This window comes from Tiliqua scincoides, chromosome 3 (assembly GCF_035046505.1).
Source record: "Tiliqua scincoides isolate rTilSci1 chromosome 3, rTilSci1.hap2, whole genome shotgun sequence".
NCBI classification, from domain to species: domain Eukaryota; kingdom Metazoa; phylum Chordata; class Lepidosauria; order Squamata; family Scincidae; genus Tiliqua; species Tiliqua scincoides.
Window position 1 is genome coordinate 22,624,261 of NC_089823.1, and position 18,836 is coordinate 22,643,096.

Here is an 18,836-nt window from a genome sequence, read left to right on the forward strand (position 1 = left end):
CGAATCTGCTGGCCTCTTTGACATTTTTTGACAGTGTTTGCACAGGTACACACCACAGAGCAGAGAACAGAACTTACAGTCTGTGCCTGCACTGTGTATGGGAATGAGCACAAGAGCACAAGTGTTCACACTACAGAAAGTTTTTAAAAAAAAGTCTTGGACAAAAGTGTCTGGATTTCAGACTAGTCTGGATTTCAAATAATAATAATAATATTGACCAGATAAGGTCAGACAAATAACCAGATAATGGAAAATCTACCTGTATCTTTCTGTAATGACCCCATTGGTGATGTGTGTATGGCCACTAAAGAAAAAGGCTACCAGTTCTGCTTTCTTCCCTGTGGAGATGTTTAGTCACAGTTCATGGGACAGATGGAAGCACAGCAGAAGTGCCTGCTGCTTACTTCAAAGATTTCCCCTACCTTTTCCACTGTTCAGTAGTGAAATAGAAAGCAGGAGACTGGGTTGTCTACATTCCACTGACCAACTGAGATGATCTGTACTGTCAGAGCCACCAGCTCCCATCATGTATTCATTAGGGAAGCGCTTTAAGATTAGCAGAGGGTGTGCAACCTTTTTCTGCGCTTGGATACTATGGATTGGAGCTTTTGTGCTTCTTAGTATTCCTGAAAGTGTTATGTTTTCCAGTCTAACTTAAATTGAGTGCTTTTGAATTGTTAATCACACAGCTGATAAAAAGCACAATGTATTAATGTAAATAGACTACTCATTACAACTTTTCTGGTTGTTTAAATCAATCTGAATTTTTATACAATCAATATTTCATAGGTTAAAATGATGAAAAATGTCCACCTGGCTCCAGAAACAGATGAAGATGATCTTTATTCTGGTTATAATGACTATAACCCTACCTTTGACACAGAGGTAAAGTATGGTGTTTCCTAGTTTATACTAAGTTTGGATACCTAGTTTGGATCCACAGTTTGGATACAATAAGGTTGACAGGGATCTAACTACCTGCTACTTTGCATGTAAGCCAAAATAAAAGTCTGTAGAGCATGGGGGAACCATGGACTTCATTTTTGAAAGCTTAGAACAGGGGTGTCAAACATAAGGCCCGGGGGCCGGATGCGGCCCCCAGAAACTTTTTATCCGGCCCTCAGGCTCTCAGCTTCTGAGGTGTTACAGCTGAAATGGCAGCGCACATGAAAATTGGGCTTTCCCAAATCTTGAATTATGATCAAGATTTGCATACTTTCTCTTCTGTCATTTGCAGTTAATGAGTTTCTATATGAGAACAGGCTCTGATTTCTGGCCATTAGCTGCTTAATGATGTCACTTTCTGCTTAGTGGCATCACTTCCAGCCCTCAGCTGGAGCCCTGAATGCTAACTTTGGCCCTCTGTATGAAACGAGTTTGACACCCCTGGCTTAGAACTTGTAAAATAAAGTAGTAATGTAAATGCAAAACAGATCTAAACACAGTGAAGTGTGTTTGCTCGTGTGCTTTTAAGTGTACATAGTCTGTGGTCCCAGTCCTATCCAAGAGGTGCGCCACACCTTCGCACTGTTGCAAAAGCACTGTAAAGTGGTTTATGGTGACACAAAGGCTGCATGTACCTGTAGGAAAATCAAAGCCTTCCTAGTCTGCCAGTGGCTGGAGCAATGCCTGCTGGAGCAAGTAAGACCTGCTTGGGGACAGGGTGGAGGGTGGGGAATGAAGCAGGGTGGACGGGTTGTACCTGGGAGGGGGTGGGATTGGCAGCGCTGGCGCACCTCATATCCTATCCCCCTTCCCAGGCCCGATCTGCCGACATGAGTCAATGCAGATGTGCATCAGCTATATAGCTGGCGCAAGTTCAAGCTGACCCTTTGCACCAGCTGGGGCTTACCCCGGTCAAGAGGACAAATGTCCCCTTACTTTGAGGAGACATCCAACCTGCAAAATTCCCCTGCGCAATGCAGCGGAAGCTGTGTCAGTGCTGCTGTATCAACATGGGGGAACCTAGGTAGGATTGGGGTATGTATATGTGAATACATCTTTTAAAAGCAAATAAATTACTTAGGCTGCAGCCCTTTCCATGGTTGCCTGGGAATAAGCCGCACTGAACAGTGAGACTTATTTCCAAGTAAACATGCACAGGGCCACACTGTTAACAATTTAGTTTGCCTATTAGCAGCAAGGAAAAAAAGAATTCTGTGTGAAATGACTTCAAGTTTTATTCGCTTTTGTATCTGTTATTTTTCTTTCTTTCTAGGATTTAGAGAATGATCCAGCTTTTCAGCAGGCTGTGAAAACTAGTCATGGTAGAAGACCACCAGTAAGTAAACTTTACTTATATTTATACATTTGATTTGTAAGCATTCTTAGAAACTGTAAGATGAATTCCAGTTCAACGCTTTAGCTCAGTTTTACAAATACATAATTTAGTACATAATCATAAATTGCGCTTAAAGTGGTGCAAATCCCTTGCGCCAGCTTCCAGGTGTTGCAAACATGTTGCAAGGCATGTTCATGCCACCTTGGGAGTCAGAGGGGTGGTGTAAGGAAGCACACAGGTCTTCCCGTGTTGAATCAAGCCCCAGCAAAGGTAAGTTTGCACCACTGGCGTGGCGGTTTGGTGTGGGCAGGGGAGGGCATTTTGTGGGTGTTCTGGGGCAAAGGGAGGGTGGGCTCAGGAGGGGATGGGCCAGGCCTCCAGCACTTAGGATAGATCTTAACCCCCCGAGCAGCCCTGCCTTACACCGGGCTGCTCCGATCTGCGCCAGTGATTTAGCTGCAGTGGCTGGGGCAATGCTCAGGGTAAGGGAAAAAATATTCCCTTACCCTGAGTTGTGCCACAGCCACCTCCAACCCTGTTAACCCCAGAATAACATGTTTCCAATGGCTGTTTACTGGCATTTCTTCCACATCTTCTTGAGAATGTGAGTCCTTTTGGGACAGGGAACCATTTGTTTATTTACATAGTTATGTAACCCACTCCCTGAACTTTTTTTATTGAAAAGTGTAACAGTAGTGATATTTCTAAGTGTTTTGTTGCAGTCTTCCATCAACTTTTCTTTCACATTTATGTCTCCAACATTTCACAACATTAGTTTTCTTCTCTAATCTGGCTCCAAATATGTTACTCTCATTATACTCCAGAATGTTTGCTCAGAGAGTCATGCTCAGCTTCCAGAGAAGCAGCACGCACAATATATTTTGCTACGTTAGTGAATATGTTCCGTAGACAACAGATAAAGAGAATGGTGCTGAAATGTATACACTACTGATGAAAGTTAACCCTGTTAATTGCATGCAAAGAACCACTTGAATGTCTCTTCAGCTGTGTTTTATGTAGCCATGTACTGTCAATGCTAATGAACAGCAGTTCTCAAATTTGGCTCCGCTAAGTCTATAGCAGAAGTCTTTCTTTGCTCTCTTATATGAGGTTCTAGGTATCATATCTGTGACCTCATTCATGCAAATCATATACAGACTTGCTGATACAGCTGATACAGCTGATACTTGCGGATATGATTCATGCAAATCATATACAGACTTGCTTGCATATATGCTTATGCGTCAATGTTGGGTATCTGAGCAAGCATTTTGTAATATAGTACTTCTCTCTGGTCTACCTGGCCAGTAGCCCTGACGTGTGGAAAGTGCTTCCGTCCTTAGCCAGTAGGAGAAAGTCTTATTTGGAGAAGCTGGGATTGGCCGCCTTCGTCTCCTCCTTGTCAAAAATTTGCCCCAAAGAAATAAGAGATAGCAGCATTAAAACAAATGTAAAAAGTATATCCCTGGGATATGTAAGGATAGTTTTATTGCTGAAAATATCTACTATCTGTTTTTTTGTGAGTGTTCTGTTATTTGTCAAAAAATGGAAATTCTTGAGAGATAAAGAAGCATTATTTTAAGTTTGGTCACTAGTAAAAGAAAGTGACTAGTTAAACAAAGTGTACTGTGAGACCAATCTAATGCACACCCCCTAATGCTACCTGCCTCCTGTGTTGAGTGCTATAAAGCAGTCAGTGCCAATTGAAAAAGGTGCTCTGACATCATGCCACTCAGTGCACCACTGGCACAGCTGGCAGGAAGGTCTGCACCTTCTCACCCACTCCAGCGCTTCTTCTGCCACTTGCCAACAAAGATAAATCAGTGGGAGAGGCAGGAGGGGGTAGCAGGATGGTGGAATGAGGGACAGCTAGGGCAAAATGGGTCAAGGGAGTCGGATCAGGACAGGGAGGGGTGGGACTGGCTGCACTAGCACTGCCAATTTCCTATCCCAGGTCCCGCATTACAGTTCCTCATGGACCTGAGCCAATGTTTAGATAGTGCAGGTCCAAGTAGTCCCTCCTGTGCCATGCAAGCTTACCCCTGGGTAGGGGAACAAATGTTCCCTTACCTAGGCGAGACCTCTTGGACTGCCCCCCCACATAGGATGCAGTGGTTGCCACTTTGGTGCCACTGCATTGGTGGGGGTGGGTAATGGATAGAACTGGGCTGTGTATAAATTAGATAACTTCTATCACTGTAATTCTTTTTACACTGCAAATGTGCTAGTTTTCTGTGAATGGTTGAATAGTTTTTTATTGACCTTGAATTCTCTTCTTACAAGCTTACAGCAAAAATTCCAGGCACATCCAATTCACGACCCCTAGCTACTGGATATGTGGTAGGTTTTATTATATACTTAATTGTGCTTGGCCCTCTTAATCCTTTCTTGACTCAGCATTTTTTCTAGTAATCCATACTCTGTTCCTTAATCCTGAAGTTGACAATTTCAGTCAAGTGATATGTGCACATAGTAGTGAGTAGCTCATCCCCTAAATAAGAATTATGTGGACAGTTGAGTCCGAAACCTAATGGAAACAATGGAAATTTTGCCCTATTTAGATGGTTCAAAGCAACCTACAATGAACAAAAATTAAAAGCATTTTTAAAAAAATCACAAAAACAATAGTTGCAAAAAAAAATAACCCCAGAGAGTGAGGGAGAGAGAGGGAGAGAGAGATCAGCCATAAACCCGGGGTGGGGGTGGGTGGGTGGGCATTATATCAGACTAATAAATGTATTAATCTGCTGAAAGATTCAGATGTGAGTGAAGCCATTCTAAGTGCTTGGAGAGAGACTGATTAATGGATTGTCTGCCTAATGACCGTGTCTTAACATGACAAAGGTCAGCAAGGCTGTTTTTAAATCACTGAGCAAAGGGACATTGTTTTTTAAATGGATTTGGTTTAATGTGATTTTTGCCATCCATGAGGAACCCTCATGAATAATGAGACTCAACCTATATTCCCATGATGATGCTTGAAAAATTAATGTAGGTATCTGTTGGTCAAAAAGTGTTCTTTTTGTGGTGTTAGGGGCAAAAAAATCATTGGGATAAAAAATCAAAACTTTAGATATAGGCTGATGGGTTCTGAGCTGTCTGTGACAGATAAGGAGAGAGATCTTGGAGTTGTGGTGGACAGGTCGATGAAAGTGTCGACCCAATGTGCGGGGCAGTGAAGAAGGCCAATTCTATGCTTGGGATCATTAGGAAGGGTATTGAGAACAAAACGGCTAATATTATAATGCCGTTGTACAAATCTATGGTAAGGCCACACCTGGAGTATTGTGTCCAGTTCTGGTCACCGCATCTCAAAAAAGACATAGTGGAAATGGAAAAGGTGCAAAAGAGAGCAACTAAGATGATTACGGGGCTGGGGCACCTTCCTTATGAGGAAAGGCTACGGCGTTTGGGCCTCTTCAGCCTAGAAAAGAGACGCCTGAGGGGGGACATGATTGAGACATACAAAATTATGCAGGGGATGGACAGAGTGGATAGAGAGATGCTCTTTACACTCTCACATAACACCAGAACCAGGGGACATCCACTAAAATTGAGTGTTGGGAGAGTTAGAACAGACAAAAGAAAATATTTCTTTACTCAGCGTGTGGTCGGTCTGTGGAACTCCTTGCCACAGGATGTGGTGCTGGCGTCTAGCCTGGACGCCTTTAAAAGGGGATTGGACAAGTTTCTGGAGGAAAAATCCATTATGGGGTACAAGCCATGATGTGTATGTGCAACCTCCTGATTTTAGAAATGGGTTATGTCAGAATGCCAGATGCAAGGGAGGGCACCAGGATGAGGTCTCTTGTTATCTGGTGTGCTCCCTGGGGCATTTGGTGGGCTGCTGTGAGATACAGGAAGCTGGACTAGATGGGCCTATGGCCTGATCCAGTGGGGCTGTTCTTATGTTAGAACAGTGTTAACTGGACTTCCACCTTGCTCCTCCCTTCGAAACATGTAGTGGTTACTGACCTTAAATGTTTTCTTACATTGTGCTAGCCAAAGACCACACTCCCTTCATCAATGGGCAGACCAACAACAGCAGCTGTACAGGTAATATTGCTTCAATTATTCATAACATAGCCAGGTGTAGAAAGTAACTCAGGAGATGGATCATGATACTGAAGAGTTAAAATTAAGGCGAGAATCAGAAATAGAGAATGAGGATGTACTAAGTATTCTGTTTTAGCACCAATATCCCATTTTCCGCAATTGTGAAATCATTCTTTGTAATGATTAAGTAGCAATTACATATTTTAAAAATGTGTGTTTACATTCTGCATACATTTTCTTTAAGTGATTGTCCATTAATAACCTAACAATGTAATTACTGAACTTTATTCTATCTTACTTTTCTTTTCTACCTTCTTCCTCTTGTCCAAAAACCAGTTGTTTAAAATATTTGTATTTTTAAAAAGGGACTAACAGCACAATCCTATGCATGTCTACTCAGAAATAAGTCCCATTATGTTCAATGGGGCTCACTCAGAGGAAAGTGTGTATAGGATTGTGGCCCAAATCATTTGGCTTTATTTTGAACACTTCCCATATTCATATGAAAACTCCTATACAGTAAAAGTCACTTTTAATATTACATGTAGTGCAGATGTAATTTCTTACCATGGTTACATGATTGCAGAGCCCATTCACAATCAGTACCACCTTACTCTACTCTACTCCTCTTCCAGAAAATTGCAACCATATTATTGTGTTGGTTTCACCTTGCATAAACTTAAACAGCATCAAAGCATTATGGTAAAATATTAAGTTGTTTATGCAAATCAGAATTTTAAAAGCCAATTGTGGGTATAGGAGTTATTGATACATTTTAGAAAATTTAATCATTAATAACATTTCAATAAAATTCATTGTGGTACTTACCAAAGAAACAATGTAGCAGAATAGAACTCCTTATCTGTGTTAGGTTTGTTCTATTACAGTGCTTCCCAAACTTGTACAAAGGAGTTGGGAGCACTGTAAGTTGCTGAGGGGAGGGGGAAAGGCAGTAACACGATCTACAGGATCATGCTGCTGCTGGGGATGAGATTGGGGTTTTCTACTTACCTGCAGCCTGTGCTGCAATCTTGGGGGATTCGGGAGGTGCGGGGAGCCCTCTGCAGAAATCCCCATGCCTGCAAAATTGTAAGAAAAAGGGCTCTTCCGATTTTCGAAATGAAACTAGAAGTGTACTTTTTCCCTTGACAGTTTTGCGGGCACAAGGAGCCCTGCAGAGGGCTCCCTGCAGTCCCTGGTCCTTCCAGGACTGCAGTGCCGGCTGCAGGTAAGTGTAAAAAAACCTCTTTCCCCTGGTGGCAGTGTGATCCTGGGGATCACATTGCTGCCTTCCCACTCTCCCTGCCCCTTAACATGGGTATTGGTCAGTGCTTCCCAGGCTGGCGGGTCACGCCCCACCTTTTTGGGAACCACTGTTCTATTGGATAACATCAGCATTGGAGGTATTCAAATTCCTGCTTTCCCATGGTTATTAGCATTTCTATTTTTTTTTCTTTTAAGGATGGTGTAGCCCGACCAATGACAGCTGTGCAGGCAGCAGGTTACACCAAAGCAGTTTCAAGAGGTACAGTGTTATATAGCTCCTTGGCTACAATTGGTTGGAAAGCATTGTGGTACAGATGTTAATGCCATTTACTAATTTGCAGGTTCTGCATTTGATCCTCTTGGCCAGTCGAGGGGTCCAGCTCCTCCTTTAGAAACAAAAAGTGAAGATAGGTATGTGGTCAGTTTTTTTTCTTGCAGTCTCTTCTGCAATAAAAGCTTTCAATCTGATTAAAAAACAAAAGCTTTTCAGTAATGTTTCATCATGAATTCATGATAACTTCTGTTGCCTGGACTCAGAAGCAAGAAAAATAGGTTATGGTCAAAAGAGGGATTTTTTTGGCTTTTTCTGCTTTTTATCATGCCTCTACAATGGCATATGGTGTCTGTACTTTATGGCTTGAGTACATCTGGAGTCCTTCCCCCCTACCACCACCACACAGTGCTGTAGTACAAAGAAGGATCAGTTTAACCTGATTTTGTGGGAAAATTCTGTGCTGTCACAAGATGCCAGCTTTAAGTACTCTGCTGGGACTGAGACACACAGAGTTCATTCATTGATTTGAATATTTTGACTTGTGTAAACCAATAATGACATCAGTGCTACATTCAGTTACATTTAGCTACATTCCTCCTGGCTTAAAGGCATGTGCATGTTTAATGCTGTTTACAAGATGGGTAGCAGTGGAAGTAAATCAGTGCAAGGTTGGTAGTCTGTGCAAAATAGTGTGAGGATCTTTGCCAGCCAAGAATATTTAGACTTAAGTAGCTTTTAAAAATTTATTCTCTCTAAGTTTTATGACAGAAACACCTTATAACTGGCCAATAAAACATGATTTTAAGTATTTTATTATTATCCTGCTCCATAGCAATGCTCTGAGCAGTTCACAGCACAGCATAAAGCAATAAGATCTCTGTAAATGATTAGTACAAAAAACAACCACATTAACCATCATCTATATAGTATCACTTATGGCAAAGATATGGAAAGCTATTGGCTGATTGAGGCTGTTTGTGGGTCTCTAAGCTAAATGAGCTCTGAGCTAATTGGAGGGGTGTTTTGAATACCTACCTTCAGTGGCTATGTCGGAATTCAAAGGCACCAAACCTGTTGGAAGTGGACATCTACTTTAGGAACACAGCAGTTCATAGCAAATGGGAAAGCTTACTGCTAAAGCCATTTCACCCATAACTACTCAATTAAAATATATTTATCCTACCTTTGAATTTTGCACTCCCAAGGTGGCTCATGTCCAGTAACAGTAAAATTGACAATAACAATATATTAGGGCTCAATCCTATCCAACTTTCCAGCTCCAGTGTAGCCACACTGCAGCTCCCTGGTAAGGGAACACATGTTTCCATACCTTGAGAAGGCCCCAGTGACTGCCCTTCCATCACAGGATGCAGCACCCACCTCACTGGCACAACTGCACCAGCACAGGAAAATTAGATAGGATTGGGCCCTTAGTCATTGAGATACCTTCTCATACTGCCTGGGACATAAACCAGGTATTAAAAACTTCATTCAAAAAAAGTATAGATAAATGATTCCATTTTTGTTCTGTAACTTTAGTCCAGAAGGAAAGATTAAACAGTTGGAAAAAAAGGTGAATGAGCTTGTTGAAGAAAGCTGCATTGCTCACAGCTGTGGAGATTTAAAATTGGTAAGCAACAATTCTCCATTTATTGTTTATTAATTAATATGTTTTATTACAAATTTATACCCCACTTTATCTCCCTCACAGACATTCAAAGCGGCTCTTTTTACCCATTGTATACCCATTGTGATGTGGACATGACTCCTGCTTTTGTACTCTTCAGATTTCATGCTCAGTTTGCATGTCGGGAGTTGAAATAGAACTGATGAGAGCCGTGTGTCAGGTGCTTGTTTGCGTAAGCGTTCCATGTGCGTTCCGTCACATATAAACATGCCTACAATATGAGCATAACCATTTTAACACCAGCATACCTGCATGGTCTTGCTGGTCTAAACTGTCTGCATATTAATGATTGACATGGCAAAGATTTGAAAACCAGGCATATGTCATGAGATGTCCCATAGTTCAGGTCAGGGCTTTGGTATGTCACATAACTCCTTTTGCATTTGAAGAAACCTTGCCAGGAACTAGATAAGGGGCTTTTTTTGTGTGTTCAGAGGTGGTAGCAGTAGACCTAGGTGGCATCAGGCAACATTCCAGGTTGTGTCACCCACGCTCTGCTGATAGTTTGTGTGTATATTGTAGAGAACAGTTTGTATGTATAAACAGAATTTATTTTTCTGCAGTACTCTATGAAATAGTGTTTCTCAGTGTTTGTCCTCTGCTGTACCAGCTCACATGGTCCACCTATTTGAAGTACCACTGGAAGTAACTGGTGATGACATCAACACCAGTTTCTTCTGGGTTGGGAGATGTGATGCAACGCGACGCAACAAACACCAGTAAGAGATTCAGGGTGGATGGGGGGGGGGCTTTTTCAATAGCAGAAAAACATGATTTGGAGCTTTGCCCACTGAGCCGAACCTCCTGCCACTGTTTGTTGTGTAGCGTTCCTGGTCTTGCTTACTGGGCAGCAGGGGTCCAGGGGTCCTGTGAGTACCACCAGACACCACCTCAAGTACCACTGATTGAGAAGCAGTGCTGTAGAACAGCAGAAAGCCCTGCTGAATTGTAATTTATTTTCTTCAAGGCTCTTGAAAAGGCAAAAGATGCTGGACGAAAAGAACGAGCATTAGTAAGGCAACGTGAACAGACCATGTCTCCTGCAAACATCAACCTGGATCTTACATACACTGTAAGTGCTTAATTTAATTTATTTGGCAACTTCAGTTTTCACCCATTCTCTTATTGAGGCCTATGAGAATGTAAATAATAAGTTTTAAAAAATAAAAACAAAAAAAACCCCAAACCTGGAATATCCAATGAATATAAGAACATTGCAATGAATGCTCTAAGTTTGGAGAAGTCATTCATGTATGAATGTTGATGCTCCCAGATTAAGGTCTGTATTTCTCTCCACTTTTCAGACATACACACGTGAATGCTGGCAATCTCACTTTTAAGTAACTATCCCCATTTTCTGATACATTTCTTGAGTTTTGGGGCATTCACAAAATTAGTTCATAATTGTTAATATCCAATTTATCAATCTGGTTGACCAGCAAACTTCTTTTTGCTCCCCCCCCCCAGCCACCTCTCCTCTTCCTAATGAGCTACCACAATGATGACTGGTGTAACTTTTGTGAAGAAATTTAAACATTCATATTATTTTTTTTTTGTCAGGTGACAGAAATACTCTCAAATAATCTTGTTCTTTTAGGTGCTTTTCAATTTGGCCAGCCAGTACTGTGCTAATGAAATGTATGCAGAAGCACTAAATACCTATCAGGTCATAGTGAAAAATAAGATGTTCGTCAATGGAGGTAGGTTGTATTCTCAAACCCAAGGCAAACAACTCTTTTATTGAGCATAACCTAGGGTAGAGGTGCTCTTTATCCATGCCAACTTTCTTTAAACAATGAGAGCTGCAAATCAATGTAATAATCCAAGCTTGAATTCTAATTATGATTTTTGCAAGCTGTCTAACTGAAAGCACACATGCCTCTTTAATGAATTTCATTGCTTTTCAGCTGTGATAATGTTTTCTCGAATTGATCAGTTTATTTAAAATATTTGTATTCCGCCTTTCCTTCCATAGAATGGAATGCCCAAGGCAGCTAACAACAAAGGTTCAAAATGCAAAAAATACAGTAGAAGAAAAATCACAAAGCTGAAAGCATCAGAATAGGGATAATAATAAAAGCAGTATAAAGCAGCAGTGCAGTAAAATAAAAATATCATCTGCAAACAGTGGCAGATGATATTGAGCAATCCAATTCCTAGCAATTCCTCTGGTCTAGAGGGCAGAGCCTCCGTCTGCCTGAATATAACATCCACAAGGTCGCCAGTTCGAGGCCACCGGCACCGTGTGACCTTGAAGCAGCTGACAAGCTGAAGCCTAGCTATTCCATCTGCTCTGAGCATGGGAGGATGGAGGCCAGAATGTGAAGCCAGATCGGAATGAAACACCTGAATGTAGTGGTTCTTGAAAGAAAGAACCTTCTTTCAAATTGTAAAAATCCCTATTTAATAAGGGATTTAAATAAAAGCCTGCCTATGTAAACCGCCTTGAATAAAGTCTTGAATAAAGACCAAGAAAGGCGGTATATAAATACCTAAGAATAAATAAATAAAGAATTAAAAACAGCTTTTAAGACCTGAGAGAAAACCCCAGGCAAAAAGGGAATATCTTTAACCCTCATTGGAAGGCTGACAGGGACAGTGCCTGATTAGATTCCCAGTTCAAACACAGACTTCCAGTGCAATCCTATGCATGTTTACTCAGAACTTACCTGCAGGTAAATGTGTACTATATAGGATTGCAGCTCCAGTCATTTTGCCTACACATTACTCTTACCTACTAGTAATTCAAAGGAAAAAATAATGTTATTTTTTATACTTTAGTCACAATTAGAACTTTGTTTTTCTCTTTGCCCAGTGCTCCTCCCTCACTTAGTTTTTTCAGTTCCCCAGATTTCTGTGCCACAGCTATATGTTCTGTTTGCAAAAGGATTTAATTCTGTCATCCAAATAAACTATAGCCCCAAAACAGGGCCTTGACTATATCTCATTCAGTGTATTGTTTTGATAGGCATGCTGAAAGTGAACATGGGAAATATTTATTTAAAACAGAGAAACTATTCAAAAGCTATCAAATTCTACAGAATGGCTCTAGATCAGATTGCGAGTGTCCATAAAGAGATGAGGTGAGTTCTAACAGGAACAGCTTCAATGTTTTGTTGTTATAACTCCTTATTTAAATTAGCTCACCACCCTCACTCAATTGGTATTGTTCAGAGGCTAATTACAACCTCTGTAGACAGGCCTTTGATTTCACTACTGCCTCGGTTTTATTTTTGGGCCAAACCCCATGTGAAAGAGTCAGCCACGTTTTTTTATTCTTTTGTATACATATTAAATGAGGAGATGTTGGGGGTTGTCTTACATCAAAAGGGCACATGAGTAAGGGGAGCAGAAACCTCCCCCACTTTCTCTGCCTGTGGTCTGTCACTTCAGGGACCTTTACCCAGACTATCTTTGATGCTGCTGCTGCTGCTACTATTAGTAGTAGTCGTCGTCGTCATCGTCATAGTAGTATGATATACATTTTAAGTATTATAACATTCTAACAATGATTAATTATGATTCATTTAATCAGGATTAAAATAATGCAGAACATTGGAGTTGCATTTATTAAAACTGGCCAATATACCGATGCCATAAACTCATTTGAGCAGATTATGAGCACATCACCTAATCTGAAAGCAGGCTTCAACCTGATCCTTTGCTATTTTGCTACTGGAGACAGAGAGCAAATGAAAAAAGCCTTCCAAAAATTGATTGCAGTTCCGCTGGAAATTGATGATGATGACAAATATATCTCATCAGGTGTAAGTATAAGCAAAGCTATATGTACTGTTTGTAAAAGAGGAGTTTGAATTACTGGTGTTTAAAATCTTTGTAGCTACCAAGTTTGTTGTGACCTTAAATGGGGGAAGAGAACCATGCCCCTCTCTGAGATTCTTGGAGGAAGAGTGGGATAAATGGTAAAAAGTAAATAATAAGTAAAGCGAAGGTAGCCAGCTTTGTTTATTGGCCAGATTAGTTCTGGCTTTAGTTGCAGCCATTCACAGCTGTGGTGTACTACTGCAAGTAAGGTGATTGTCCCATACACACCTTCCTGGGAGTACGCCCCATTGAGTACAATAGGACTTTGTTCTGCATAAATGTGTAAAGATTGCACCATTAACCACTTATAAGAGCAAGCAGATGTTCCTCCTTTTTGTTATTAGCACACAGGGCCCTGAATCAATACAACATGTCACTAGTTTCAGCCACATGAGGTGGACCCTTGCATTTAGAGGAATTACTCTTAATTTAGAGGAATTACATGCTGTGGTTATTCAGCCTCCTTGAGCGAACTGACAAAAAGCATGATTCTGTTAGAAGGGAATTTAAAGAACAAGTCATTTGACAAATGAAAAATGTCAGTGCCCACCAACAGACCAAGGGTCCATCTCCTTCAGCAATATATTCCTAAGAGTGACCAACCAGGCGCTGTCAGAAAGCGTACATGAAGATTACAATTCTTCTTTGTTTGTTCTCTCTTAAAAACTATAAGCATATTGTATTTTTTTAAAGGATTATGTCGAAGGTCCTTTAGAAAGTGTGAATGGTAATATACTGTGGAATCCTACTCTTGTTGACAGTATATTCTCTGTCAGCTGTTTATATAACTATAGGTAATATATGCTTCTGTATCTTTTTTAGGATGATCCGCATACAAACCTATTGATAGAAGCTATTAAAAATGACAGCTTAAGGCAAATGGAACGTGAAAGGTAACACTGGAAGTCCTTCCTAGCAGCACAGTCATATGCATGTCAAATCAGAAGTCCCATTATGTTCAATGGGGCTTACTCTCAGGAAAGTGTGTATTGGACTAGCCAGACAGCCCAGTCCTACCTAATTCCCCATGCTCCAATGCATCCCTGCCAACAGGGCACATGTTGCATCCCAGAGGGAAGTTTTGAGCCATGAAAGCTTCCTCAAGGTAAAGGAACATTTGTTCACTTGCTCCAAGGTAAGCTCTCGCCACCCCAGCTGGGTCTACTCAGACCTGCACCAACTGTTTTGCTGACACAAGTTCAAGTGGGTCCAGAAAGGGGTCCAGCCACCATACCACCCCCTTGCCTGCCTCTTCTGCCACCACACCATCCCTTGCCTGCCTCAATCTGTTCTCCTCCCTTTCCCTGCCCTGTTCCTTCCTCCATCTGCTTCCCCCACCCCCATGCTGACTTACTGGTGCCACAGGACATGGATGACTCACTGGTGTGCTGCTACTGCCACTTGCTGCTTGTGGCAATGGCCCAACTGTGATAAATGGTGTGTTTTGACACAACTGTAAAGGACCTTATATGGCCAGAATGCTAGTTCCAGTGTGAAAAACCCTTTTAGGACTGGGTTGCAAGTTGTATAATCTCAAATTGCCTTCAGTGTTCAGCAGTTATTCTTAACAGCCCAATCATAATTAACTTTCCAGCAATGCTGCCATGCCAGTGGAGGGGGGGCAGTGCAGTGGTCGCAACCCACCTACTGGAGAACCACTGTCCCTTCTCCTTTAAGATCGAGGAGAGCGGGAGGGCTACGATGCGATCCCAGGTTGCTGCGGGGGAAGAGGGGGCTTTTGAAATTTACCTGCTGCTAAACTCTGGGTGCGGCCAGCCCTAGGCTCTCTGCAGCTTGTAGAAAGTAAAAAAAGCAAGCGCGATCTACTTCCGGGTTGCAATAGCAAAACCGGAAGTGGGTGCAATTGCTTTTTTTACTTTGTACAAGCTGCAGGGAGCCCTGCATTGGGCTCCGGGGCTTCCCACACCCTCTGGACCCTGGCAGCAGGTAAGTTTTTAAAAAGCCCCTTCTATCCCTGCAGTGGCGCAATCCTGGGGATCACATCACTGCTTTCCACCCCACCCCTTCAAAGACTTACCCTGGTCCTTGAATTCCCAGAGAATTTAAGAACCTGTGAATTAGAATAATTTTATGCCCTGCTGTAACCCTCCCCCCTTTTTGCCTTCCAGTGACTGGAACATCAGCAAACTTGCTTTCCCTTCCCTAAGTTCAATTTTCAATTAATATTGACCAAGTGAATTTCCTAGAAAAGTGTCCAAGTGGGAAGGTGGGATTAAAAACATGATGTAGATCCTACTACTATTATTCTTTCTCTAGTACCAGGTGTAAATGTAGTGCTGTCTTAAGCCAATATATGTGTCTGATGTTTGTTCTTTTCTGAAATATGTTTTTTTTAAATAAGGAAAGCTACTGCAGAAAAGTATATCATGACAGCTGCTAAACTAATTGCACCAACAATTGAAACATCATTTGCTATTGGCTATGACTGGTAAGTGCCATTTTTCAGTATGCTACCATTCTTGTAGTACTTGGTTCTGAATAATCTATCCATATCTGTCGTTCAAAATCTGCAGCCTAGTTATAAGCTGCCTGACTCAGGCCGTTGACCACTTTGCTATGTTTTGTCTACACCAACTGTTAGTGGATCTCCAGGGTGACAGACATAGTTTTTTCCTGTTTCTCCCTAGTGAACATCCTGGTGTGCATGTTGAGATGCTAGAGCAGTGATTTTCAACCTTTTTCATCTCGTGGCACGCTGGCAAGGCACTAAAATGGTCAAGGCACACCATTAGCTTTTTGACAATTGACAAGGCACACTTTGCTATCAGTGAGGGCTCACATGCCCTAATGGTCCTATTGATAAAGGACCCTTTCCCAAATTCCTGCGGCACACCTGGGGACCATTCGCGGCACGCCAGTGTGTCACAGCACAGTGGTTGAGAATGGCTGTGCTAGAAACTGAACATAAAACTTTTTGCATGCAAACCATTTGTTTCATCACTTAGCTAAGGGCTAAACCAAAATACCGCTTCTTATTAACTAAACAACCAGGTGATGCTGCAGTCACATACAAGCTGCAGTCCTATTCACACTTACCTGGGAATAAGTCCCATAAAACTCATTTGAACTTATTTCTTAGACTTAGGGCGCAATCCTAACCCCTTATGTCAGTGCTTTCCAGATTTCAGAGCTGCATTGCCCTTATGTCAGTGCTGGAAAGCACTGACATAAGGGGTTAGGATTGTGCTCTTACTGGATTTATTTCTCAATCCTAGTGGATTTAGGATTGCAGTGTCTGAAATAAAATGGGACAAATCATCATCCATTCACTTGGGCTATCAAAGCTTCAAAGCCTGAATTCTAATTTTAGAAGCAGAGGCTAAGAGTGTGAGCTAGGAAGTCTATGGCTCAAATCTCACCTCAGCCAGGAACTTACTAGATGATCTTTGGCAAGCCTCTATTTCTCACTCTCAGCTTCTCTCTGCAGTGTGGGGATAATAATGCTGAACTACTGTACCTTTCGCAGTTGCTGTTAAGCAGGTCTGCACAATTTCAGACTTGCTAACCTGTATTCAGCTTTTCAGCCATGTGTGGCAGTCTGCCAGGCTCTTGATAAGCCTCCTGTTACCTAGTCTTCGCAAACACAGTTTGTCAGACTACAATTCATGGTAGAGCCTAAGGACAGTTTTTCGGACTTGGCTGTAGCTGATGTTTGGATAAGACTCAACTATTGCCTTCCTGACTTGGAGAGGTTTGCTATAACAAGGCTGTTCTTGTTTTCAATTCTGTTATAGTTGTGTTGAGGCAGTGAAAGCTTCCCAGTATGTGGAGTTAGCCAATGACCTGGAAATAAATAAAGCAATTACATACTTGAGGCAAAAGGACTTTAATCAGGTATGGTACTTTTAATAAAATATTGTACTAGTAGAGATTCACAGTGATGTGTGATCAAACTACTGTTTCATGCACAGACCTCCTTTATAATATTCATCGACAAACTTGCAAAATGTATTATAACTATAGCACAAAATAATAATTCAGGTTGTTTCTCTATTAGATAATACAGCCCAATCTTTTTTCTAAAGAAGATGAAAGCGTTAATTAAATGTTCCCGAATGCTTTATATGGCAACCTATAAAGTTTTTGACCATCTATGAAATCAAAAGTTGGGGAAGGGGAGCTCACCATATAGAGCAGGCATTGATGGAGGGAGGTACTGCAAAAGGTTTAGTGGCTTTTGCTAATGTCTCTTTTTAAACTATGAGCCTCTTTGGAACCTTAACCATCTTTTCATTCCTTTTGTTATGTAAACCACTTTGCGAACTGAATCATTGAAAAGTAGTGCACAAATATTACAAATAATCGTATTCCACACAGAACTTTAAAACTTTCATAAATGTACTATCTGGTGGAAAGGTTGAATTTTTTCCAAGTATCATTTGAGTACAAACCTGAATATATGATTACCCTACATCAGGTGTACATCAGATGTACTTACAGGGGCAAATGTATTTGAATTGCTTGCAACAACTCATAACAAACCTCTGTTTTGTGCTGATAATCCCCAAAGGCCTTGTTCTCTACAATGTAACATTAAATCTTAAGAATCTTATTTTTAATAATAAACATCTTCCAGCACAGTCTTATGCCAGTATACTTGGAAGTAAGTCCTATTCAATGAGACTTACTCCCAGGAAAGTCTGCATAGGGTTGCTTATGCCAGTAAAGGTTGAATGAATGAATTAATGGCATAGGATTGCAGTGTTAGACTGCAATCCTAACCACACTTTCCTGAGAGTAAGCCTCATTGAACAAAATAGGACTTCTGAGTAGACCTGGTTAGGATTCTGCCCTTAGTCTGATATTATATGCATCATTACCTACTTTCTTCCTCTTTAAATTTAGAAAATGAATAGTAAGAATTGGTTAATGTAATTTGTCTAGTCTAGACATGTCTCTTCCATTCATTTGTTTACTTCCTTGATGTTCAGCTTTGTTTAACTGTATGTTCAGAAGTATTATTGTTCCTTTCCTTTAATTACTGCTTCTTTTGTACTATCTCTCCCATTTTGTTTGCTTCTATAAGTATGAAGAGGTAGGTGCAATACCAACATCTCTTACAATTTGGGATTGTCATAAATTTAGCATAGCATTAGTTTAGTGTTAGCAATCCTTAACTTTTAGAATGCAGCCATCAGTGTGTTTGTGTGTGTGTGTTTTCTCCTGAAGCTCCTTTCAAATTGAGATAATAATAGTAATAGTAGTCATAATAATACTGGTATTTATATACCGCCTTTCTGGTCATCGGATTACTCCTCTGACTTTATTCAAGGCGGTTCACATAGGCAGGCTATCTAAACCCCCAAGGGGATTTTTACAATAATAATAATAATAATAATAATAATAATAATAATAATAATAAAACTTTATTTTTATCCCGCCCTTCTCCCAAAAAGGGACCCAGAAAGGTCCCTACAATAACAGAA

At 41.0% G+C, this 18,836-nt stretch overlaps 1 protein-coding gene across 2 annotated transcripts in view; it reads left to right on the forward strand.

Moving 5' to 3' along the window:
* The window catches only part of IFT88 (intraflagellar transport 88), a 45,470-nt gene that overhangs the window by 1,482 nt on the left and 25,152 nt on the right, over positions 1 to 18,836 (forward strand). For both annotated transcript variants that reach the window (XM_066619752.1, XM_066619753.1), the window contains exons 3-16: positions 790 to 885; positions 2,219 to 2,281; positions 4,565 to 4,621; positions 6,284 to 6,337; positions 7,799 to 7,862; positions 7,945 to 8,014; positions 9,417 to 9,507; positions 10,532 to 10,636; positions 11,162 to 11,264; positions 12,533 to 12,647; positions 13,100 to 13,331; positions 14,212 to 14,282; positions 15,752 to 15,838; positions 17,145 to 17,244. In XM_066619752.1, coding sequence (XP_066475849.1) covers positions 796 to 885; positions 2,219 to 2,281; positions 4,565 to 4,621; positions 6,284 to 6,337; positions 7,799 to 7,862; positions 7,945 to 8,014; positions 9,417 to 9,507; positions 10,532 to 10,636; positions 11,162 to 11,264; positions 12,533 to 12,647; positions 13,100 to 13,331; positions 14,212 to 14,282; positions 15,752 to 15,838; positions 17,145 to 17,244 — 1,302 coding nt within the window. In that variant the 5' untranslated portion in view covers positions 790 to 795. The remainder of the gene's footprint in view (positions 1 to 789; positions 886 to 2,218; positions 2,282 to 4,564; positions 4,622 to 6,283; positions 6,338 to 7,798; positions 7,863 to 7,944; positions 8,015 to 9,416; positions 9,508 to 10,531; positions 10,637 to 11,161; positions 11,265 to 12,532; positions 12,648 to 13,099; positions 13,332 to 14,211; positions 14,283 to 15,751; positions 15,839 to 17,144; positions 17,245 to 18,836) is intronic.